This window comes from Pelophylax lessonae, assembly GCF_965119305.1.
Source record: "Pelophylax lessonae genome assembly, chromosome: 5".
Lineage (NCBI taxonomy): Eukaryota > Metazoa > Chordata > Amphibia > Anura > Ranidae > Pelophylax > Pelophylax lessonae.
In genome coordinates this window covers 476726888-476751588 of record NC_138772.1, presented here as the reverse complement: position 1 = coordinate 476751588, position 24701 = coordinate 476726888, and the positions used below count along the sequence as shown (strand labels likewise).

General features: G+C 46.3%; 1 protein-coding gene across 1 annotated transcript in view; it reads left to right on the top strand.

Annotated features, from left to right (window-relative positions):
- INTS8 (integrator complex subunit 8) overlaps positions 1-24701 on the top strand; it is a 142523-nt gene that overhangs the window by 111219 nt on the left and 6603 nt on the right. Inside the window, exons 24-27 of the mRNA XM_082259349.1 lie at positions 2439-2489; positions 4840-4913; positions 7522-7586; positions 7821-7864. Of these exons, the coding sequence (XP_082115475.1) occupies positions 2439-2489; positions 4840-4913; positions 7522-7586; positions 7821-7864 (234 nt within the window). The remainder of the gene's footprint in view (positions 1-2438; positions 2490-4839; positions 4914-7521; positions 7587-7820; positions 7865-24701) is intronic.

The following is a 24701-nucleotide window of genomic DNA, read 5'->3' as shown; positions in this document are numbered from 1 at the left end:
CATAGTAAGTCTATGGGTGACGTCACTCCCCATTCATTTCATAGCCATTGTCGGCTGTGTCCTCTGCAGAGCTTCCACTGCTGGAGACCGGATCAGATCAGCTTCAAAAAAGGTATGTATACTGGGTTCTTCTTTACAGGGCTAGAAAGGTTCGTTTTAGATCTTGGATGTGTGTTGATGCAGGGATTTTAGTTTTAGATTGGACTTGCACTTTAAGGATTTAGAGAAGATCTGTAAAGAAGAGTGTACCAAAATCTTTTCTGAAATGTGTGCAAACCTGGTAACTAACTACAAGAAACGTCTTACCTCTGTGCTTGCCAACAAGGGTTTCTCCACCAAGTACTAAGTCATATTTTGCTTGGCCCTTCATTTCTTTGTAAGTGGGCAAACTTACAAAATTTGCCTGTTAGGTATGTAGAATTCTAAACAGAAAGGGGTGCTTTCTTACCAGGAGTAGATCAGTTTTTTGAATTGGTACCAAGATAATGGTTACCGGTATGAAGCTTTTGATGCTGAAAACAAGTGATAGAGTATCTTCTGAAATGTTAATGGCATATACAGGGGTTGGACAAAAATGTGGAAACACTAGATGATTTGTAGGTGTGAAAGTGACGACATGCTTCGCGTTGAAAGCGGATGTGATGTAAAATTATTTTTCTTCCGCTGTGTGATGAGACCCCTAGCTAACAAGTGTCTGAGCTAACAAAGAGGGCAAATTGTTGGCGCCTGCTTAGCTGGTGCCTTTGTGACCGACGTTCCAAATTTATTTGCCATGTCGCAATGTACAGTATCAAAGGTTATTATGGCCTACACAGTTTTCGGGAATACATTGTCTGATCAGCATAAGCATAATCGACCAGGTCAACTGACCAAAAGGACATTGCGCATAATTGTGACCAGGAATAAGAAAACTGCTGCAGAAGTGACTACAGAGCTCAATCACAGTCTTCCAAAGCCTGTGTCCACAAAAACTGTGCAGATTGACCTCCATAAGCAAAACATTCATGGGTGAGCTGCAATTGCCAAGCCACTAGTGACTGATCGTAATGCTCAAAAGAGGAGAGAATGGTAAAACACCCATAAATCGTGGATTATCAATCAATGGATGACTGTAATATGGTCCAAAAAATTGAGCTTCACACGCGTGGCGATCATCGTCCCAAGCTTACAACCAGGACTGTCTTGTGCCAACGGTAAAGCATGGTGGTGGCGTAATCATGGTTTCGGCGGTCATATCTTGGTATTCTGCAGGCCCCATCATCATCTTGAAAAGTAGAGTCACTGGCAGCGACTATATATAAATTTTGGTTGACCATGTGCACCCCATGGTGCAGACATTGTTTCCCGAAGACAGCACAATTTTCCAAGTTTATAATGCTCCGATTCCCAAAGCTGGTGTTTTCAGATCATGGTTTGACAAGCATGCAGACAAGGTCTCGCACCTTCCCTAGGTGCCGCAGTCGCCGGACCTCCATATCATTGAGCCATTATGGTAAATTTTAGAGAGCAAAGTTTGGGCTCGTTTTCGGCCTCCTGCATCTCTGCGAGAACTGAAAATATTTTTGTATGAAGAGCAGTATCAGATTCCATTATCCACCCCCCGATACTTTTATATATGTCAAATCCCAGGAGAATTCAGGCCATTTTGGATGCCAAAGGCAGTCCAACACCATATTAAGTAATGATTTCATTCTTTTACCTGGCGTTTCCATATTTTGTCCAACCCCTGTAGCTTGTCCCTTATCCTTAACCTAACTGTTGTAGTGCTGGCCATACAAGACAACTCTAACGATCATGGAACACTTTGTACAAAAGAAAAAAGTATTATGATTGGCATGTTCATAATGTCATGATTTATCAACAGAACAATGATAAACAGTGACGGGGTGTTCCATGGCTTTGTTTTAGATAGACTTTATAAGTACAGCCACATGCTCAGGAAGCTTTGTTCATCTATGCCATGACATCGTTATAAATTGCCTTCTTGACAGACAAAGCTATGTGATTGTGAACATGCTTATATGGTCTTGTTGATAAACCATGCCATGTCACAGAGTGGAGGGAGAAGGGGGTATGGCATAGCTTTATTTTAAATTTGGCCTGTCTTACAGCTAGGAGCATGTTGTAGCTTTAAAAAGAGTTTCATACATCTAATTTTGCCTTGTGGTTCCACATAGCAAAATTAAAGGCTAGTTTGGCCAAAATCTGGAATTTTGTTCCAAAATCAATTTTGGCAAATTGTGAATCTCTGAGGATCTCGAACACCTAATCTAACCCCTAAAATGAACTCTTAGCCCTTATTTTTTTATCTTATTTGTGTGACTGTATGGTGAATATTAACAGAGGAGCTTCACTAACCACTTCAACAAAGATCCTAGATTTGAGTTGTTTATTGGATAATATAATATGGAGTATTATGTTTGCTGTTCATTTAACAGGTGATTAAAAGAATGATAAAGTGCTGTAACCAACTGTCCTGCCACACTCAGGTATGTGCCTGTTAATGCTGTTTTTTCCCTGATACCCAACCTGCAGCCCTTTGGCACTTGTTGTGAGGCCCTTGGATACTGGGACCATTTCTTTTTTACAGGGACTGTAATATCTGTGATCTCTGGCAGTCTTTTTATAACATGTTCCCACACTGTGTGTCCTTCGGCGTGTCTCCAGTTAACCACCACTGCTGTATTGTGTTTTGTATATGTTAAAAGAGAAGTGTGGGAAATTAAAAAATGAACGCATCTATCCGATGATGCAGCTGTTCGTCGCTGGCTCGAAGACCGAGAACTGAGCGACGATCACATGACTTCTAATTTGCTCAGTTCTTGGTCTTCACTGAGCAGGGTCTCTGAGGGCTCTCTTCTCTGCCCTTTCAGAGCTCACTGAAGTGCCAGGCTGTGGAGGGAATGGGAGCGTCTGGCTCAGGCTTTCAGTGTGACATTAAGAGGCTCAGCCAGCTGCCAGTCAGTCACCTAGATCAGTGGTCCTCAACCCTGGTCCTCAGGGCCCACTAACAGGCCAGGTTTGCAAGATAACTGAAATACATCCCAGGTGATATAATTTGCTGCTCAGTGATTGCAGTACTCTAGTCTGCATCTCCCCAAGGTAATACCTAAAATATGGCCTGTTAGTGGGCCCTGAGGACCGGAGTTGAGGACCACGGACCTAGATGGATCCTAAAGTCAAAGGAGTGCAGAAATAAGCGCACTACTGTGACCCAGAAGAAAAGTATGACCAAAAAAGCTTTGGACATTTTCTCTTTAAAACTGTGTTTATTCATAAAGCTATTTAGGAAACATTAAATTGTTCACATTTGTCTCTGCCCCTAAAAAAAGTTTACAGATGTACCTACAGCAGTCATACACTCTCAAACACAGCAGCGCTTTGGGTGGGAGGGAACTATTGTACCAGCATGTTTTTAGATTTTGAGAGGAAACGGGAATACCTCAAGGAAATTCACATAATTCAAGAGAACATAGATGCAATATGCAGATAGGGTTTGGGTAATTGACTGCATCTTGTTGGAGAACAAGGCCAAAGTGAAAATCTCTGCACAATAAACATCGGTATGTATGTATGTGTGTGTATATATATATATATATATATATATATATATATATATATATATATATATATATATATATATATATATATATATATATAATATATGTGTGTGTATGTATATATATATATATATATATATATATATATACACACACACACACACACTGCTCAAAAAAAATTAAAGGAACACTTAGAAAACACATCAGATCTCAATGGGGAAAAATATGATGGATATATCTATACTGATATTGACTGGGTAATGTGTTAGAAACGAAAGGATGCCACATTGCTTGATGGAAATTAAAGTTAACAACCTCCAGAGGGCTGAATTCAAAGACACCCCGAAAACCAAAGTGAAAAAATTATGCAGCAGGCTAGTCTATTTTGCTAAAATTTCATTGCAGTAGCTCAAAATGGTACTCAGCAATTTTCCATGGCTCCCACGTGCTTGTATGCATGCCTGACAACGTCATGGCATGCTCCTAATGAGACGACAGATGGTGTCCTGGGGTATTTCTGCCAAGATCTGTACCAGAGCATCACTGAGCTCCTGAACAGACTGAGGTGCAACTTGGCAGAATCAGATGGACTGAAACCTAATGTCCCAGAGGTGTTCTATTGGATTTAGGTCAGGCAAGCGTGGGAGCCATTCAACCCACCACCAAACCGGTCATGTTGAATGATGTTGCAGGCAGCATAATGTTCTCCACAGCTTCTCCAGAGCCTTTCACATCTGTCACATGTGCTCAGGGTGAATCTGCTCTCATCTGTGAAAAGCACAGGGCACCAGTGGCGAACCTGCCAATTCTGGTGTACACTGGCAATGCCAATCAAGCTCCACGGTGACGGGCAGTAAGCACAGGGCCCAGTAGAGGATGTTGGGCCCTTAGGCCACCCTCATGAAGTCTGTTACTGATTGTTTGGTTACAGAAATTCACACCAGTGGCCTACTGGAGGTCATTTTGTAGGGCTCCGGCAGTGCTCATCCTGTTCCTCCTTGCACAAAGGAGCAGATAGCGGTCCTGCTGATGGTTTAAGGACCTTCTACGGCCCTGTCCAGCTCTCCTAGAGTAACTGCCTTTCTCCTGGAATCTCCTCCATTAACAACCCAGATCAATACCCCAGGGGTTTAATTGACTTGATGCTATACTCTGATTAAAAAGTGTTTTGTGTGTGTGTGTGTGTGTGTGTGTGTGTGTGTGTGTGTGTGTGTGTGTGTGTGTGTGTTTATAGTCTACAATTTGCATCACTAAGATATTATGATTATTGTTTTTACAGGTTGCCATACTCTGCCAGTTCCTTAGAGAAGTTGATTATAAAACTGCCTTCAAAGCTCTCCAAGAACAAAATGGGTAATGCTGCATTAGATAAAGTAGAAAGTTGGTCCACCCAAATATGTTTTTTTTTTTTTTTTTCCGATTGGGAGTTGAATAGGGAAGGGTTAGAATCACTATCTGATTTTAATGGCTACCTGTGTCCTTGTTTAGGAGATTCTGTATTTATTTCATGTCACAGGAAGCACCAGTAAGAAGGACAGGAAGGAAGAGGAAGAGAAATCTTCCCTTAGGTCACAGATCACAAAAAATGAAATACTGGCAAACGTTCTAACCCTCTCTACTAAGAAAAGTGTTATCTTAATTATACAATACAGGACATAAGCTGAGCATTCATAGACCATGGGTTATAGGCTGTATTTTAGTTCTGTACCTTAATTACAGAACCATCTTCTGCCTTACTTTTTTCTGTGCCCTAGAATAAGTGATAATACACATTTCTAGAAAGGCTCTGATTTCTTTTCACAGAACATGAACCATGGTCAGCTAAAGCTGCCTGTAAATAATGACTCACATGTATGCCCTTTGAAGGAGGACATTTCTTTGGTGAGAGACTTGACAACATTCATGAAAGATGTCACAGGTATAAAGACATTCTTTTTAACCGAAAAGTTCAACACCCCTCTTATTTAGGAGTCTCTACCCCCCTCAAAACACAGAGCACCTCAAAGATTTGTCCAGGCTTCAACTTCTAAGCCTAAGTTCAGGCCTTTCTTTTAGAGCAAGACTTCTAGCCCACTAAGTCTTCCCGAAAAACTCTCTTCCCAATGAAGGGGTGCCCTCACTCCTAAAGAGTTTGGGTCATAGATGGCCTACAGCTGTGGGTTTAATCGGCGGTTTCAAAGGGATACAAAATAGAGTTCAGAACTCCACCCTTAACCGCTCTCTTCTCTGATCAACCAAAATCTGCCCAAGGACTGTCAGACTTTAAGAATGTCCTAATCCATCTCTTGTCTAAGGGAGTAGGTGTGCCAGCACCCCTAGAGGACAGATTCAAAGGATTTCATTCTAAAACCCAGCAGGGTTATTCACCCTATCCTGAACCTAAAATCCCTAAACAAATACTTTCACATTTCAAAATTTTACATGGAATCTGCAAGGTTAGTTATTGCCTCTCTGAGACATGGGGAATACTTGGCATTAGTAGACATCCAAGATGTCTTCTACTGCAAAGCATAGAAAGCGCTAATGAAGTGGAATATGCAGGTAATCACTCACAGGTTTTCACACTGTTTGGCCTATTCTCTCTGCCCCCCGGGTATTCAAAAAGGCCCTCTCACACCTCATCTTGCCATTCTAAAAAACTCAGGGCATTTAGGTTGCAGGTTACCTAAAGATCTCCTTCTGAAGGACTCATTTCCCTTCTAACTATTAGGAAACGTTCACAGGACAATTCATATGCTTCAGGCTGTCATTTGGGGGGATCAACTTCCAAAAATATGTTCTCTAACCTCTTCACCTTGAAAACTTGGGTCTGATCCTATATATAATATTCCCTTCACAAACATTCCTGGAAAAAGCATTAAGTAATAGATGCTGGAGACTTGAACCATAAGCCAAAGTATATGTCTCCAGCACACCAAGGATCCTTGAAAATAAGGCCAAACATTTTTTTCATGATCACTTCACAGTGTAAAGTGCAACATATCAGGGTTATGCAGGACTCCTTCTTCTTCAGGCATGTGTATCAGTCTTCAGCTCAGTGAAGACACAGTTCTGACATCCTTGGGCTCTGCTCCAAAGCACCCAAAGGAAAATGCTCTCCACTGACTGAGCGTAAACACAGCCATCAGTCTACTTCAAAGCAATAGCTTCTTTCAAGAAGACTGTCTTACTATTTATCCTACTGTCAGGACCTCACAAGGGACATCCTCTTCCAAAGTCCTTCCTCGCTAGATGGATTAGGCAATTCATCACCAGAGCTTACATTGTAAAGGACAAAACTCCTCCTGCGCTGTTACACGCTCACTCCACCAAGTCGGATGTTTCCTGGACAATCTAGCACCAAGCTTCTGTTGCACAGCTTTGCAAGCCTGCCACCTGGACCTCATACCATTTCATAGTTCTAATAGGTGGATGTCCAGTCTTCTGCAGTTGCAGTTTTAGATACGAGATTATTGTAGCGGCACTCTTGGTTCTGTTAAACCCTTGTTGTGGGGCCTATTGACAAAGTTCTGTTTGCCTAATTATTGCCCACCCTTCTCCTTCATCGTTTGGGGACATCCCAGGGTCTATGAAAACTCAGCCTGTGTCCTGTACTGTTCAAGTAAGATGAAAGGTATTTTGACTTGCCTGTAAATGCCTTATCATGCTGTAAAGTACCGGACACCCTCCCTTTTATTCCTGGGTCACTCTGCATTGCTTACTACAAAACTGACGATTCACAGAGTGGGGTAAAGCTGTAAGGATGGCGCCCAGGGGCCATGTCCTCAAAGGATTGCCAGTGTCTAATCACCTGAAGGTACCAGCCTAGTACCCAGGGGCTATGAATACTCAGGTTCCTGTACTGTACTCCAAGATATGGAATTCACAGGGAAGTCAAAATTCATTTTGTTGTTGCTCTCTTCATGACTCGAGTTCTGAATTAAGTGGGAAAATTTTATTTTTGTCTAATTTTATATTTCAGCCACGATGCAATGGATTCCTACTATGAATACATATGGGATGTGACCATTCTGGAGTATTTAACATGTATCCTTCAGCCAGGTTGAAAAGCATTATAAATTATGTTGCTGTGTAGGATAAATGACCAGGGACTTGGATTGACTATTATAATCAGGCATAACAAAAATCCCTGTTCTTTATTGATAGCAGCTAGATATTTGGATCTGCTCAAGTGTAAAAAATTAGTATAACTTGCTACTTTGTCACAGTATGTCTATTTGTTTTTTGTCCCACGTGTAATCTCTTTAACAAGTATTTCAGATTTACACCATAAAAGGGGAGAGGTTGATAAAAGACAGATAGCGGTAAGTTAGATTTGTTTTAGTGTGGGAGTACCCTGATTGTAAACTGTATGGGGAAATGCCATTCTAGTATCTTTGTGCCTGACCATTGCTCAGATCCACCACTTCATCCTATAGATACAAATGTAAATATTGAATTTATTTTAATTTTTTTCTGTAACTCTGCGTATTAAGTTCAGTGTTGGGGTAGTTACTTAAAAAATGTAACTAGTTACTTCTGTAAATTGTAACGAGATTACTTTACTAGTTACTGCATTTGAAAAGTAACTTCACTTATTACTTTACCTCCCTCTTTCTTAATTGACAGTGTAGAAGAAGATACATGACACTCTTTCTGCATAGAGTTTATTGTATAAACACAGGCTTTGGGAAACATGAGAACAAAACCTGAAAAAACAGAATAAAACATAAAGTGCAACAAAAAGTCAGGGCTCAAAATTTCAAGTCCTGAGCTACTAGCCAGGCCCTAAGGGTTACTCTCCACCAATTGCCCCACCCAACTCCTACCCTGCCCCGCCCCAATTTCCGCCCCTAAACACGCCCTCATAAATGATCTCATAAAATGACACTGTTAAATGTTTTTGCATTAATTCAGAAGTTACAAAAATAAATATTAATAACGTTTTCAGTGCAACCTTAATCAGTGCCCATCAATGCAGCCTATCAGTGACCATTAGTGCAGCATCATCAATAAAGCTTATCAGTGCAGCCTGATCAGTGCCCATCAATGCAGCCTTCCCTGTGCCCATCAATGCCACCTCCCCTGTGTTCATCAATGCAGTCTCACCCATGCCCATCAATGCAGCCTTGCCCGTGCCCATCAATGCAGCCTCACCCATGCCCATCAATGCAGCCTCACCCATGCATGTGAATGTAACCTCACCCGTGCTTATCAATGCAACCTCACCAATGCACATCAATGCAACCTCACCCGTACCCCTCAGTGCAGTTTCACCCGTGCCCGTCAATGCTGCTTCACCTGTGCCCGTCAATGCAGTTTTACCTGTGCCCGTCAATGCAGTTTTACCTGTGCCCTTCAATGCAGCATTACCTGAGCTTGTTAATGCAGCTTCACCTGTGCCCTTCAATGCAGCTTTATCTGTGCCCGACAAAGAAGCTTTACCTGAGCCTGTTAACGCAGCTTCACCTGTGCCCATCAATGCAGCTTTACCCGAGCCTGTTAACGTAGCTTCACCTTTGCCCATCAATACAGCTTTATCTGTGCCCGACAATGCAGCTTCACCTGTGCCCATCAATACAGCTTTATCTGTGCCCGACAATGCAGCTTCACCTGTGCCCATGAATGCAGCTTTATCTGTGCTCGACAATGCACTGACCAGTGCAGGGGAAGAGAGAGAGGAAGAGGAAAGCTGGCCGGATAATGACAAAGCGTGGGTCATCCCGCTGTAACAGCTTTAATTGTAATTGCCGGGCACTCACCGACACACACAGTCCCGCCTCCTAGCCCGGCTCATTTGATAGACTTCACACGTCCTGGTTGGCCAGGTGTTCTGTCTATCAAAGAAGCCGGGCTAGGAGGCGGGACTGTGTGTGTCGGTGAGGGCCCGGCAATTACAATTAAAGCTGTTACAGTGGGATGATCCGCACTCTGTGATTATCCAGTCAGTCGGCTGGCCGGCTTTCCTCTTCCTCTCCTCTCTTCCCCTGAGCGGCTCCCGGAGCAGCCCCACACTCGCCATAAATCATTTTCCACTCGCAAAATGCGAGCAGGTGAGTGGAAAATTTGAGGGCTGAAAAAGTCATAAACTTCATCCCTCTCTATTCTTCGAAATAACGATTGTATCGCACGGCTTGGGTAACGCAAGAAAGCGCGTTCCTATAGCCTAGTAAAGTAGTGTAGTTACCTCCTATAGCCTAGTAAAGTAGTGTAGTTACCTCCTATAGCCTAGTAAAGTAGTGTAGTATTGTAACTAGTTACGTTACTTCGTTACCAAAAAAAGTAATGTAGGTACTGTAATCCGTTACTTTGTAACTCGTTACCCCCAACACTGATTAAGTTTATCCACCCCTGCTCCAACATGATGTTGCTCAGGTGTAGCATCAAGTCATTCAGAGCCCAAAATGCTAAACCTGGGCCACACTGGACTGGACGGTTGTGAAGCCAGCCTGCAATGTGATCTTCAGGCCCTGGGCTCTGTATTGTGGCACTTTTGAAACCTGAGTGTACTGGTTAAGTTCTCTGCAGAGCCTCAAATATGACCCTGTCTCTGAAGACTCCCTTCTTGAGTAAGAGCTGAAGCACCAAAAGCTACCTCACTATATATAGCACTGCTGCACACCGTTTAACAGTACCACCACCGCCAGATCTCTAAGCAATAAGGGTTGATGCTGAGGAACTGAGCGCATACGCTACGTGACATTTCACACTCTCTAATATATCTTGCCTCACATTTTTGGCCTAGCTGCCATACGTGCAGCTGCAGCATGTGTGTACATAATAATGGTTCCAGGAGCATCTACTTGGTATCCTCCGAGGGTTACTTTTGTGTAACTATAGCTAATAACACCAGGGATAGATGATTTAGGGAATATCTGATTGCCTTCTAGGGTATCAGAAGGGATTTTTTTTCCAGCTAAAGCAAACTGGATCATGCCTTACTTGGGGGGGGGGGTTCTGTTTGTTTTTTCTGTATTGTTTGAACTAGATGGGCTTGTGGGTTGTCTTTTTTCAACCTGCCTATGTAACTATGAATTTATGCCTACAAGCTGGATTTCACTAACCATGTAATTTTAGGATCTACATCATTGCAGTCTCCTTCAGCTTTGCCAGAGGAGAGTGAGTCCCTTGGCTAGTGTCCGGAGCCTCTACTACATTGACACAGCTTTGTGGCCTGATTCACCTGATTTCTCATAGATGCTGACCTCAGAGGTTCTAAGCACACCCCAGCGCCACTGCCCGCAGAGTTGATTTCTGATCTTTCATTGTCAGGCCACCAGATGCTATGATCATCTCTGATACAGTACTCTAAATCTGTACCTGTGAAGAAACTGTTCTTGAGGCATTGCAGTGTCTTGCTGTCCCCTGAGAATTCTAAAGGGCTGTATTTAGCCATTATTGAGTCAGTGCGTAATGCCCTACATTTGGAAGATTAGCCTGGTTTCTCCAGTTTAGGGTCTTTCAGAGCTCCTACAGTTGTACAAACATTTTCGTTACACCCATTGTTCAAGGTGTTTCTCAATGCAGACTAGAAGTACCTTGAATGGTTCTGGGCCCCACCTGATTGTCTGCCAGAACTATTCCTCTGCTACTGGATCTGGTAATCCCTCACCTTAACAGGAAAACTACCTGGAAAACTCTTCCACGTGTCCTGTGCTTTTTATTGCTTAATCTGCCAAACTGGCAGAACGGGGTGGAATCCTCAAAAGGGACCTCTCCACCACGGGGGGTAGACCCCTCTTTTAATAAAAGGAGTGAAAGAGATGTCTAAAGCTTTACACTTTAGATGCTTTTAGTGGGCTAGCTCAGCTGAACAACTTGTTTAGCTGCCCTGTATAGCACCTTAAAGTGTTATTAAAGGCAGATTTTTTACATTTAAAAAATAACAAACATGTCATACTTCTCTGTTTCTGTGCAGTGGTTTTGCATAGAGCAGCCCCAATACTCCTCTTTTTGGGTTTCCTGCCAGAGTTCCTGGCCCCTTTATCCTGTCAAGTGCCCCCTCAGAAAACAGCTTGCTTTGGGGGCACCCGAGAAGACTTGTCCCTGAGCCGCTGCTCTGTGTGTCTATTCACACACAGCAGCGGCTCAGCCCCGACCCCACTCTCTCCTCATTGGCGCCCGCTGCTATCTTAACCAATGAGGAGGGAGAGACCTGGGACAGCAGAGGCTCTCATCCACATCACTGGATCGAGATGGGGCTCAGTTTGGTATTGGGGGTGCTGAGAGCTGCTGCTGCACACAGGTTCCTTACCTGCATGCATAGAATAAATAAAGATAAAAAACCTTGAGCCTTTACAACCACTTTAACCACTTCCACCCCGCCTAACATAGATTTACTGTGGCACTCTGCCGCTTACAGGCACAGCAACCTAGACCTATGTCGCTCGTCCACCTAGTACAGACCCCTCAGTAAGCCCCCTTCCCAGTACAGACCCCTCAGTAACTTCCCCTCCCAGTACAGACCCCTCAGTAACTTCCTCTCCCAGTACAGACCCCTTAGTAAGCCCCCCTCCCAGTACAGACCCCTCAGTAAGCCCCCCTCCCAGTACAGACCCCTCAGTAAGCCCCCCTCCCAGTACAGACCCCTCAGTAAGCCCCCCTCCCAGTACAGACCCCTCAATAAGCCCCCCTCCCAGTACAGACCCCTCAGTAAGCCCCCCTCCCAGTACAGACCCCTCAGTACAGACAGCAATTTCTTTCAAGAAAAACAGGGAGGCTGCCATTGCCCATTGATGCCTTCCTGCTGAAAATACTAGTTGCATAGTTATTTCATTTGGACCAGAATTTAGTACTTACGGTTAGGTCTCGGGACTGCTGTCTCACTCACTCTGTGACTCTGTGTCTGTGACCTCAGGCTCACCTGCGATCACATCACATGCTGCTGCTGGCGCGTGACGTCTCGTCTGTGTCACGGGAGGAGGGATCATCCTTATCGACCATAGCCAGTCAGCTCGCCTCAGTTCATGCACCAGCAACGCCGCGCAGGCACAGCCGCCCCGTGACGTCATGCCGCTCGCAGCGGCTGACGTGGAAGAGACGGACGGCCACGGACCGTCACTCTGGAGCGCAGCGGGGGCCGGGGGCGGGGCAGTGCAGGCCTGCAGCGGCCATCATCAGCGGCGAGCAGCCCCAATCAATGCAGCGGCCGGAAATGCTTAAAGCGGCGCTGCGGGCGGCCCTATCTTAAAGTGGCCCCAGGGTCGGCGGCCCACCGGGAAATTTCCCGGTATCCCGGTAGGCCAGTCTGGCCCTGTTTGTGGACCCCTTAGAATTGCCATCCTCATCTATGTCCCAGCAATAGACAAACACAATGTGCTTTAAAGGATAAGTTCACCTTTTAACAAAAAAAAAAAAAAAAATATATATATATATATATATATATATATATATATATATATATATATATATATATATATATATATATATATATATATATATAGTAAAACCTTGGTTTGAGAGTAACTTGGTTTAAGAGCGCTTTGCAAGACCAGCAAAATTTTCAAATACATTTTGACTTGATATACAAGTAGCCTCAAGTCACAGCTAAGTATAAAAGAGAAGAGAGGTGCCTCTAAGTGTAGCAATATGGTTAAATTTAATGAAGGTTCAACATTTAGCAACTCGCATGGTTGATGATTGGAACAGGCACATCTAAGGATGCAGGCATCCGGGGTAAAGCTGTCCACATAGATCATCTTCCGCACCGACATCTACGTCATCCCTTCCATGCTGCCCCTCACTTTCAGATCGCTTTACTGCAGGGTGGTCTTCCCGGTCAGGATTACAGACTGGCAGCCGGCGGTGCAGAAGATAGTCTATGTGGACAGCTTTACCCCGGATGCCTGCATACTTAGATGTGCCTGTTTTATTCATTAACCATGTGAGTTGCTAAATGTTGTACCTTCATTAAATGGAACCATATTGCTACACTTAGAGGCGCCTCTCTTCTCTTTGATACTCTGTAGCTCATGCTGGATTTTGCTTCTAATCCCCTTATGGAAGTGGCTATTTGTGGATGGACATTTTATGCAACCTATCGTAATGCTATAATCTTTTTACATGGACTATAAACTGAAGGACTTATGAATAAATGGTTGTGGAACGAATCATGTGAGTTTCCATTATTTCTTATGGGAAATTTTGCTTTGATATAAGAGTGCTTTGGATTACAAGCATGGTTCCGGAACGAATTATGCTCGTAATCCAAGGTTTTACTGTATACACATTTCTCTTTCGCTCATTGATAGACACATCTCCTTATCTTCTTGACTATTGGGTTATACTGACCCCTACAGGAATAGGACACTAGGCAGGAAAAAGCTTGATTACGCCTATGGGGCAGTCCCAGGGGATATACTCCTACTCTCAGCTATAGGCACTCCGTTTTTTTCTGCCTAGTCAGCAGTAAGATCCTAGTTCTTGCTTGGATCTCTGGTCCTGGCGATTTTTTTTTTTTTTTTTTTTTTAATGGAATTTTTTCCCATCTTTGTTAATTTGTTCCTGTAGTCTGGTCAGCGAGCGCGTGCCTCCCGCAGCTCCGCGCTAAGTCAGCCGCGACATAGCCCCACTGGATGGATGCTGGCCTGCGAGTAAAACAACGTTTTATGACCTGGCCTCAGCCTGAGTTATAGCGTTTCTCCTGGCCGACAGCACCCACATTGCGATGGAGCGGTGGTCTGTCCGGAGCGGTGCCCGCTCTGTTCCTGGTATGGTAGCTACATATAGTAGGTGAGGTTGAATAAAGACAATAGTCCATCCAGTTCAACCTGTGTAGGTGTGTGTGGCTGTAATCATCTCACATAGCCCTGAATGTTCTGATCCTTGAGATGTACATCTGAGTCTTTTGAAAGCCACCATGCTTCCCGCAGAAACCACCTCTTGTGGTAGAGAATTCCACAATCTTGTAACAGTAAAGAACCCCCCACGTTGCCTGAGGTTAAAACGCTTCTCCTCCAATCGCATTGTATGCCCTCTAGTCCTCATGCAATCCCTTCAACTGAACAGCTTTTTTTTCTATGCTGAGATCCCCATTAAGATATTTATAAATTGCTATCATGTCCCCCCTCAGGCGTCTCTTCTCCAGGGAGAATAAATCAAGTGATTGCAGACGCTCTTCATAATTAAGGTCCTCCAATCCCCTAATCAGTTTAGTTGCCCTTCTCTGGACTCTCTCCAGCTCCAGCACATCCCTCCTGAGGACCGGCGACCAGAACTGGACAGAATACTCCAGATGCGGTCGGACCATAGTTTTGTAAAGTGGAAGAATTATAGTCTTATCTCTGGAATACATCCCTTTCTTTATGCATGCTAATATTCTGCTGGCCTTTACAGCTGCCGCTTGACTTTGCATGCTATTGCCTAATCTATCATCAACCAAGACTCCCAGATCCTTCTCCATTTTTGATTCCCCCAAGGGTTCCCCTCCTAATGCGTATTGTGCTTTTATGTTTTTAGTCCCCAAGTGCAAAACCTTACACTTCTCCACATTAAACCTCATTTGCCATGTCGTTGCCCACTCCGTTATTTTGTCCAGGTCATTCTGTAGGATATCTGCTTCATGCTGTGCAGTTATTGCCCTGGCCAATTTTGTGTCATCTGCAAAAACTGATATCGAACTACTGATCCCGACCTCAATGCTGTTTATGAATAAATTTAACAAGGTCGTCCCAGGACTGAGCCCTGGGGGAACCCGCTTACTACCTCAGACCAGTCTGAGTATGCGCTGTTTTTCTCTTACGTCCTCCGACAGTCGCCGCCGCCTCTAAGTCATCACTGTTGGGTATTGACTTCCGCTCCACAGGAGTAGCTAGGCATAAAGACTTAGTCAAAAGAACAAAGGCATTTGCTTATACACACCCATGGGGGCTGTCCCATCTGGTCAATACCCCCCTGCAGTGACCACTCCCAACTCAGTTTTAATCTGCCTAGCGTCAGGAGTAGTTAGTCTTCCCTGTGCTGGGGCTACAGTCTCAGCCTATCTAATCTTTTATTTGATTGGCTACATTGGTTCCTTCTGAGGATACCCCGGTTTTCCGGGATCCCACGGACCAGCGGCTGGAGTATCTAGCCTGCCATTCCTATACGGTGGCGGGCTCGTTGCTCAGACCCATTTTCGCATTCGTTTTGGTGGCTCAGGCGGTGGCTGAATGGACTAAGGTGCTTAGGAGCAACCTCGTGTCTGATGATGTTCCGCCTGCCCGGCTGGAAATGGTGGAAAAAATTCACCAAGGAATCATGTGTTTGTGTGATGCGGCCTTAAATGAGGCCCCTTTAGTGGCACACCTCTCTAGTGTCTCGGTGCTTAACTGGCGACTGATATGGCAGAAGAGCTGGTCGGCTGACCAGTCCTCGCGGGAAACAGTTGCTGATTTTCCCTATGCTGGCTCTCGCCTTTTTTGGCGAGGCGTTGGATACCCTGGTGAAAGGTGTCACAGGGGGCAAGAGCACTTTGCTGCCCCAGAACCCGAGGAACAAGTCCTTTTGAGGCAAGCAGGGTTTCTGCGCCTAGATCCACTCAGGGGTCCTTTCGTGCCTTTCGGAACCAATCCAAGGGCAAGCCCTTCATGGCCCAGGGCAGTCAGAACGGGGCCTGGGGTTGATGGTGTCGGCCTTCGAGGCGATACCCTTTGCTCAGTTTCACACGCGGGCTCTCCAAGCGCAGATCCTGGACAGGTGGGACAGACTGCCTCAGTCCCTGGATCTGAGTGTCTCCTTGAGTCGTCAGACCAGATTGGTTCTTCTGTGGTGGCTCCAGTCCCTGTCGGCGGCGGAAGGCAAGTCCTTCCGTCCGTAGGTGTGGACGGTGATTACCACGGATGCCAGCCTGTCGGGCTGGGGTGGAGTCCTGGGCAACCTGTTTGCCCAGGGCACTTGGTCGGAGGAGGAGTCCTCCCTCCCGATAAATGTGCTGGAATTGCGAGCGATAAAACTCTGTCTCTTCCAGTGGTCGGACTGTCTTCGTGGCCGTCCTGTCCGGGTACAGATGGACAATGCTACCGCGGTGGCTTACATCAACCACCAAGGGGGCACCAGGAGTGCTCGGGCGGCCCGGGAGATGACTGACATTTTGTCTTGGGCCGAGACTCATGTCCCGGCGGTCTCAGCAGTTCACTTCCAAATGCTGTGTGCGAAGTGGGGATCCCCGGACGTGGCTCTGTTCGCGTCTTGGCTAAACCGACAGGTGGAAAGGTTCGTGGCATGAACGCGCGATCCGCTGGCGGACGCCTCGGATGCGTTAGTGGCCCCTTGGCTTCAGTATCGTCTGATGTATGCCTTTCCTCCGATTCAGTTTGCTATCCAGGTTCCTCCGCAGGTTAGCCTCGGAACCGCACCTGGTGATTCTGGTGGCGCCGGACTGGCCACGCCGGTCCTGGTACGCCGACGTTGTTCACCTGGCAGTGGCGCCTCCATGGCGACTGCCTCTGCGGGAAGATCTCCTGTCTCAGGGTCCGATCTTCCATTCTGCTTTGCGGCCGCTGGCTTTCACGGCCTGGCTGTTGAGACCCAGGTCCTGAGGGACAGGGGTCTCTCTTCTGAAGTCATTCCTGCCCTTGTCAAGGCTAGGAAAACCTCCCCTGGTAAGATCTATTACCGTCCTTGGAAGGCTTATTTCGCCTGGTGTGAGTCCAGGGGGTTCTCCCCTCGCTTGTACTCGGTGTCTAGAGTGTTGGCTTTCCTCCAGTCTGGGGTGGACCAGCGCCTGGCGCTGGCCACGATCAGGGGCCAGGTGTTTGCTCTGGCTATTCTTTTCCAACGCCCTGTGGCGTCTCATTCTCTGGTTCGCACCTTCATTCAAGGTGTGAGCCATTTGGCTCCTCCCAGGAAGGAGCCCTTACCTCTGTGGGACTTGAACTTGGTTCTGTCCGTGTTACAGCGTGTTCCCTTTGAAAGCATTCGGGATATATCGTTGTCTCTGCTGTCTAAGAAGGTTGCCTTTTTTGGTGGCGATCACTTCGGCTCGCAGGGTGTCGGAACTGGCAGCGTTATCTTGCCGTTCTCCATACTTGGTGATTTACCGGGATAAGGTGGTCTTGCGTCCGCATCCCTCCTTTCTTCCTAAGGTGGTCTCTGAGTTCCACGTTAATGAGGACATTGTCCTGCCTTCACTTTGTACAAAGCCTAAGCATCCTCAGGAGGTTGCTCTGCACTCCTTGGATGTTGTCAGGGCGATCAGGGTTTACCTGTCATCTATGGAATTCTTTCGGTAGACGGATTCCCTCTTTGTCCTTCCTGAGGGACCTCGGAAGGGCATGGCTGCATCTGCAGCGACTATTGCCAAATGGATCAGACAGACCATTGAACAGGCTTGCGCCTTGAAGGATCAGGTTCCTCCCTTCCCTGTTAAGGCGCACTCTACCAGATCTGTGAGTGCATCCTGGACCTATTGGCCATGGCCTTGGTGGCCCAGGTGTGCAAGACTGCGACTTGGTCGTCGGTGCACACTTTTTTCCAAGTTCTACAAAGTAGATGTTCTGGCATCAGCTGATGCTTCCTTTGGCCGCAAGGTTCTCAGTGCGGCTGGGCCATGAAGGACCCTTATTTTTTGTGGGTCCCTGGCTGTTGGTATTTGCTTTCCTGGGCTGTTGCTCCTGTTGAGCATTGTTTTCTGTTGCCCAGCAGGTTCTCTTACTGTCAGGTAAGGTTCCTTTCTCTGATGTGGGTACTGCGTTGCCTTTTTTCTACAGTTGCGTCTCCCACCCCTCATGTCTATACTGCTTTGGGACATCCCATCAGTGATGACTTAGAGGCGGCGGCGACTGTCGGAGGACGTAAGAGAAAACTGAATTTTTGTAAAATCTAACCTGTAAAATTCCTTTCTCTGAGTCCTCCGATAGTCCCCGCCCCTCTTTTGGGGTTTTTATTACCTACTGCTATGCTACCAAACTGAGTTGGGAGTGGTCACTGCAGGGGGGTATTGACCAGATGGGACAGCCCCCATGGGTGTGTATATGCAAATGCCTTTGTTCTTTTGACTAAGTCTTTATGCCTAGCTACTCCTGCGGAGCGGAAGTCAATACCCAACAGTGATGACTTAGAGGCGGCGGCGACTGTCGAAGGACTCAGAGAAAGGAATTTTACAGGTAAGATTTTACAAAAATTCCGTTACCACCCTTTGGACACACCCTTTTAGCCAGTTCTGTATCAAAGAGCAAACCCTGCTGTCGATACCTGCAGACCTTATTTTATAAATTAAGCGCTTGTGGGGAACTGTATCAAACGCCTTAGCGAAATCCAAGTACACCACATCCACTGGTCTGCCCCTATCTAGCTCACAGCTCACCTCCTTGTAGAATGTTAAGAGATTGGTTTGACAAGAACGCCCTCTTGTAAACCTGTGCTGATTACTGCTGATGATGTTGTTGTCTTTAGCAAACTCTACGATATAGTCCCTTCTCATCCCCTCCAGAAGTTTACATACTATTGATGTCAAACTGACAGGCCTATAATTTCCCGGGATATGCCTCTGTCCCTTTTTGAATATCGGAATCACGTTAGCTTTCTTCCAATCCCCTGGTACATCTCCTGTCCTAATACTGTCAGCAAAGATCAGGAACAGTGGTCTAGATATAACCTTACTGAGTTCTTTGAGTACTCTCGGATGTACGCCATCCGGGCCTTGTGATTTGTTTGTGTTAAGTTTATCCAGCCTTTCCCTGATTTCACCCTCTGTTAGCCATAGTGGCAAGTCCTGTGTATCACTACTAACCATACAGTCATGGTCTTTGTACCCCTCCGTTTCCTGTGTAAAGACTGACGAGAAAAAAGCATTCAGCACGGTTGCTTTTTCAGTGTCCTCTGTAACCATCCTCCCATCATCGTTAATTATGTGTGCAATATGCTCTGCCCTAGTTTTTTTGCTGTTGATATATTTAAAGAATTTCTTTGTTTTTTTTTTTTACTATCCTCCGCTATTTGTCTCTCAAAGTTGATTTTAGCCATCTTGATTTTGTGTTTACTTTTCTTATTTGCCTCCTTGTATTTCTCGAAAGCCGATACTGTGCCCTCTGATTTATATTTCTTGAAGGCCAATTTTTTTCCCCTAATAAGTTTTTAAAGCTGTCCCCCCCCCCCTCTACTCCTGGAAGGTTTTATGGTGGACATGGGCCCCTACCTGGGACAGTGGGACCCCGGGTTCCCCCCAGCCCCTCTAAATTTTTGGTGGTCACTGTGGGGCCTTTGCCCCCCCTGGGGGAGGTTATGAGCTGGCTGTTGCCATATGCTCTTGAGGGGGTCTGGTTGCTGACTGGGGTTTTCCTGGTGCGCAACGGGAGGTTAAGCAGGGTTCCCTTCCACCCTGGGAGTGACTGGGGCAGGGATGTCCTCTGTTCTCTGGGCTCCCTGCGGCGGTTGTTGAGCTAGGGGAGCGGATAGTTTAGAATCCACGGGTACGCGCTTCACGCAGCCTGATCCAGCCAAAGATTTAGGCCATGGCTTTGTGGCCTACAAGTTGGAAACTACATGAAGCGGCCCCTGTGAGGGTGGCTGAAGCCACTGCCTCCTGTTTGGGCATCCGCCCTCCCCTCCGCTGCCCCTGGGTGGTTCTGCTCCGCTGGTGCTCGTGTCCAAGCGACTGGGTGCCCACAAAAATTTAGGCCGTGGCTTGCGGCCTACTAGGCCATGCGGCCGAGTCGGACGCCTCCGTTGAGGGATAGCCCAAGTGCGATTAGCTGCAGCCTTCACTCTTCCTTTGGGCATCTGCCCAGCTGTGATCCGTGCACTTGCGGCTGGGCCTCTACAAAAAAACTTGCGGCCTACTAGGTCATGCGGCCAGCTTTGCGCCTCCCTTGATGGTGCTGTGGGAGCGCTTCATCTTTTAATGACAGCCTTGCCACCATTATTGTGTGGGGTACCTGCCCCTTTTAGCGCAGCGGGACCATCAGGGTACCCTGCCTGCGGGTCCACGTCACGGCGGGCAGCCCCCTTTTAATTCCGGTTGAGGAGTCTTCGGCCTTTAAAGATCTGGCTGATAAGAGGGTGGAGGCTCTGGCCCCCCATATGTTCACTGTTGCTGGTTCAGCACTTATGCCGGTATTTTCTATTGCCCTGGTGTCACAAATTCTGACCAAGTGGGGTAAACTTTTACGCCAGGACCTGGAGGGGTAACAACTTCCCCCTGCCTTTGCGGAGCTGGCGGATCAGTAGGTACAGGGGCTACAGTTTGTCTGTGATGCCTCTTTGGATGCGGCTCATTTGATTCTAGGCTGTCTGTATCAGTAGTGGTGTTTTGGCGTATTATTTGGCTGAAATGCTGGTCTGCGGACCAAACTTCTAAGAAGGCCTTATCTGATCTCCCCCTTGTAGGGGATCGCCTGTTTGAAGCTTCCTTGGATGACATCATTAAGGGTCTCACGGGGGGGAGGGGGGGGAATACGCTTCTTCCGCAGGCTATCAAGGGCAAGGAGCCCCGTCATAGACGTGGGCCATTCTTCTTTGCTCATAAGAGGCCTTTTTGTCCCTCAGGGTCTCAAGACAAGGGATCAAAGCCCTTCAGGGCCTCCACCGAATGTTCCAGGAAGACCTGGTCGGGCAAGCAAAAATCAGGCTCTTCCTAAGGACAAGGCTTCCTCTGTATGAAGGGGTGCCCCCACCTATATCTTCCTATGGTTTCCGGATCCGTGGACCTCCCTGTTACAGGACAAGTGGGTCCACAAAGTCATACAGTCCAACCTCAAGATTGAGTTTCTGTCTTGTTCTCTGGAAAGGTTCTTCCCTTCCAACCTGCACTTGTCCCCAGATCGCTTACAGGATCTCTTTGGAGCAGTACAAGACTTGTTACTTCAATGGGTGATTGTTCTGCTTCAGACTTCGGAACGTTTTCAGGGGTTTTACTCAAACCTCTTTACAGTTTCCAGGAAGAAAGGCAAGGTCGTCCAATTTTGGACCTCAAGGTGCTAAACTGCTTTGTACGGGTACAGACGTTCTAAATGGAGTCAATTTGCACGATAGTGGCGTCCCTACATCAGGGTGATTGTCTCGCTTCTCTCGACATCAAGGACGCCTACTTTCACATTCCAGTATGTGCCGGTCACCAGCCCTTCCTCCGCTTTGCCCTGGGCGAGGAGCATTATCAGTTTGTGGCGTTACCCTTTGGTCTCGCCTCCGCTCCTCGGGTCTTCACAAAAGTGTTGGCCCTGATACTAGCATTGTTGCGTCAGCGGGGGATCGTGGTACTGGGGTACCTGGACGATCTTCTTCTTCGAGCAGAGCCTCCGACTGCTCGGATGGATAACTTGGAGATTTCTCTGCCAACTCTGAGGGAGATCGGTTGGATTCTGAACCTTCAGAAGTCTGCTCTGGTTCCCTCTACAAAACTGGACTATCTGGGTCTGACACTGGGCTTGGCCTCAGCCAGAGTGTTTCTTCCTCTGGAAAAATTCCAGACATTGCAGGAGGCAATTCAGCTTCTGTTGTCCAGCAGCAGACGGTCATCCCTCTGGGCTTGCATGTGGCTTCTGAGCCTGATGGTGGTGTCTACCTTTTGAGGCGGTTCTGTTTGTACAGTTCCACACGAGATCTCTGGGAAAAAGAGATTCTGGTGAAATGGGACAAGTATCCACGGTCTCTAGAGGTAGCTTCGTTCTCCGGCACTTCGACAGAAAAAACCCTTTCTCCTCCTGTACTGGACGGTTATCGCCATAGATGCCAGCCTGTCTGGATAGGGAGGTGTCCTCGGCACAGATTGTTCTCAGGGGGTCTGGACGAGTTCAGACTGCTGATTAATGTACTGGAACTCCGAGCAATCAGACTTCCTCTGGATCATTGGACAATTTGTCTTCAGGGGTGTCAGATACAAATTCAATGGGTCAATGCCACGGCCATGGTCTATGTCAATCACCAAGGGGGCACAAGTAGTGTCCTGGCAGCTTGGGAAGTAGCCGGCATTCTAAGGTGGGCAGACCAATTAATTCCAGCCCTCACTGCTGTACACATTTTAAGGAAGGTATAGAGGTTTGTGGCACAGTTTTGGAATCCTCTGGCCAACGTTGCAGACGCATTCTAGTGGCTCCAGACTGGCCTTGCCAGTCTTGGTACGCCAATCTGGTACCGCTGGTCGCCAATGCTCCTTGGAGACTTCCTCCCAGGGAAGGTCTGCTGTTCCAAGGGCCAATCTTCCATCCTGCTTTACAGTTGCTGGCTTTACCGGCTTAGCTGTTGAAAGCCAGGTGCTGAAGGATAGAGGTTTATCTGAACCGGTGATTCCTATGCTGTTAAAGGCTAGAAAATCTACCTCTCGGAAGATCTACCATTGTACTTGGAAGATGTACATTGCATGGTGTGAGTGTCGTGGGGTTTCCCCTTTTCCTCCAACAAGGTGTTGAGCCTGGCCTTGGGTACCATTAAGGGCCAGGTTACGGCCTTGGTGGTTTTCTTTCAACGTCCATTGGCCACACATTCCTTGGTGCGTACCTTTATCCAAGGAGTTCGAGACTTGGCTCCTCCAGATGCAGTCCCCATTGGGGATCTCAATTTGGTTGTCAGTTCTCAAGAAACCTCCCTTCGAAAATATTCAGGAGGTTCCCCTGCTTACGTTGTCCCAGAAGGTGGCCTTTTTGGTGGCTATTACTGCTGCGCGTAAGGTGTCAAAGTTGGTGGTGTTGTGTTGTCAATCACCTTACCTAGTGGTTCACAGCGATAAGGTGGTTCTTTGTCCCTGTCTGTCGTTCCTTCCAAAGGTCGTCTCTGTTTTCCATTTGAATGAAGACATTGTGTTGCCTTTCCTATGTCCCAGGCCTAAACATCCTAAGGAAATTGCCTTGCAATCCCTAGATGTGGTTCGGGCAATCAGGGTCTACCTGGCAGCTATGGAGTCTTTTAGGAAGTCAGGCTCACTATTTGTACTTATGGATGGACCTCAGACCTTCTGCTGTGACCATTTCCAGATGGATGAAACAGACGGTGATTCAAGTCCATTCCATTAGGGGTCAGATTCCTTCTTTTCTCTGTTTAGATGCACTCTACTCGAGCGCTTAGTGCCTCCTGGGCCTTGCCGTCATTAGGCGTTAGTGCTGCAGCTTTGCAAGAAGGCCACCTGGTCGCCTGTGCACACTTTCACAAAGTTTTATAAGGTGGATGTGTTTGCATCTGCAGAAGCTTCATTTGGCCACAAGGTTTTGCAGGCTGCTGTTTTTAGAGAAGTTTTTTTTTTCTTTTTTTTTTTTTTCCAGGTGAGCTCCAGTTGTTTATGGTTGAACTGTTACCTGGTTGGCTACGGTTTGTCCTTGGAATTTTTTCTTGCTGTTCCCACCCCTCATCTTTGACAATGCGTTGGGACGTCCCAATGGTCAAGAAAATAACGAGCTGTGTCTGTCAATAAACCAAAGAGAAAATGGGATTTCAGACTTACTGTAAAATCCATTTCTCTGATCATTGACGAACACAGCACCCACCTTTCTGTGTAGTTGGCATTCTTCTGACACGGCTTGTAACAAAACTGAGTACCTATAGCTGAGAGTGGAAGTATACCCCCTGGGATTGTCCCATAGGTGTAGTCAAGCTTTTTCCTGCCTAATGTCCTACTCCTGTAGGTGGGCAGTATAACCAATGGAATGTAGCCCTCAAGAGGAATAAAACCCCCCATAACGAATAAGCCATCTGTTTCATCCTGTTAGCACTAAGCAAGTTCATGCTGCATTCTCTGCCGGATTGATGACGTTTAATAGATCATAGTGATCATTATCCGGATTGATGACGGTTAATATAATTTTTCCAACCCATGAAAGCGTGAAGGTGATTGGTGTGAAGGGCTATTCGTTGTCCTCTCTGGTATATTGGGTGTATATACACCAACGCATGAGTTGACTCACTAGGCATACGCCAAACTGAGTCCATTCACTCTGATAAGCCGTGTGTGTGTGTGTGTGTGTGTGTGTATATATATATATATATATATATATATATATATATATATATATATATATATGTATGTGTGTGTGTGTGTATGTATGTATGTATATATATATATATATATATATATATATATATATATATATATATATATATATATATATATAAAATATAGGCAGTGGATGGTGTCACAGCAAACTTTCATTTATTCACCTCTGGAACACACGTTTGAAGAATTTTGGTTTCATACTCACTCCATTTAAAAGGACTTTTTATTTATACTCACTTTTTTATTATGATGTACCTGTCTGTATG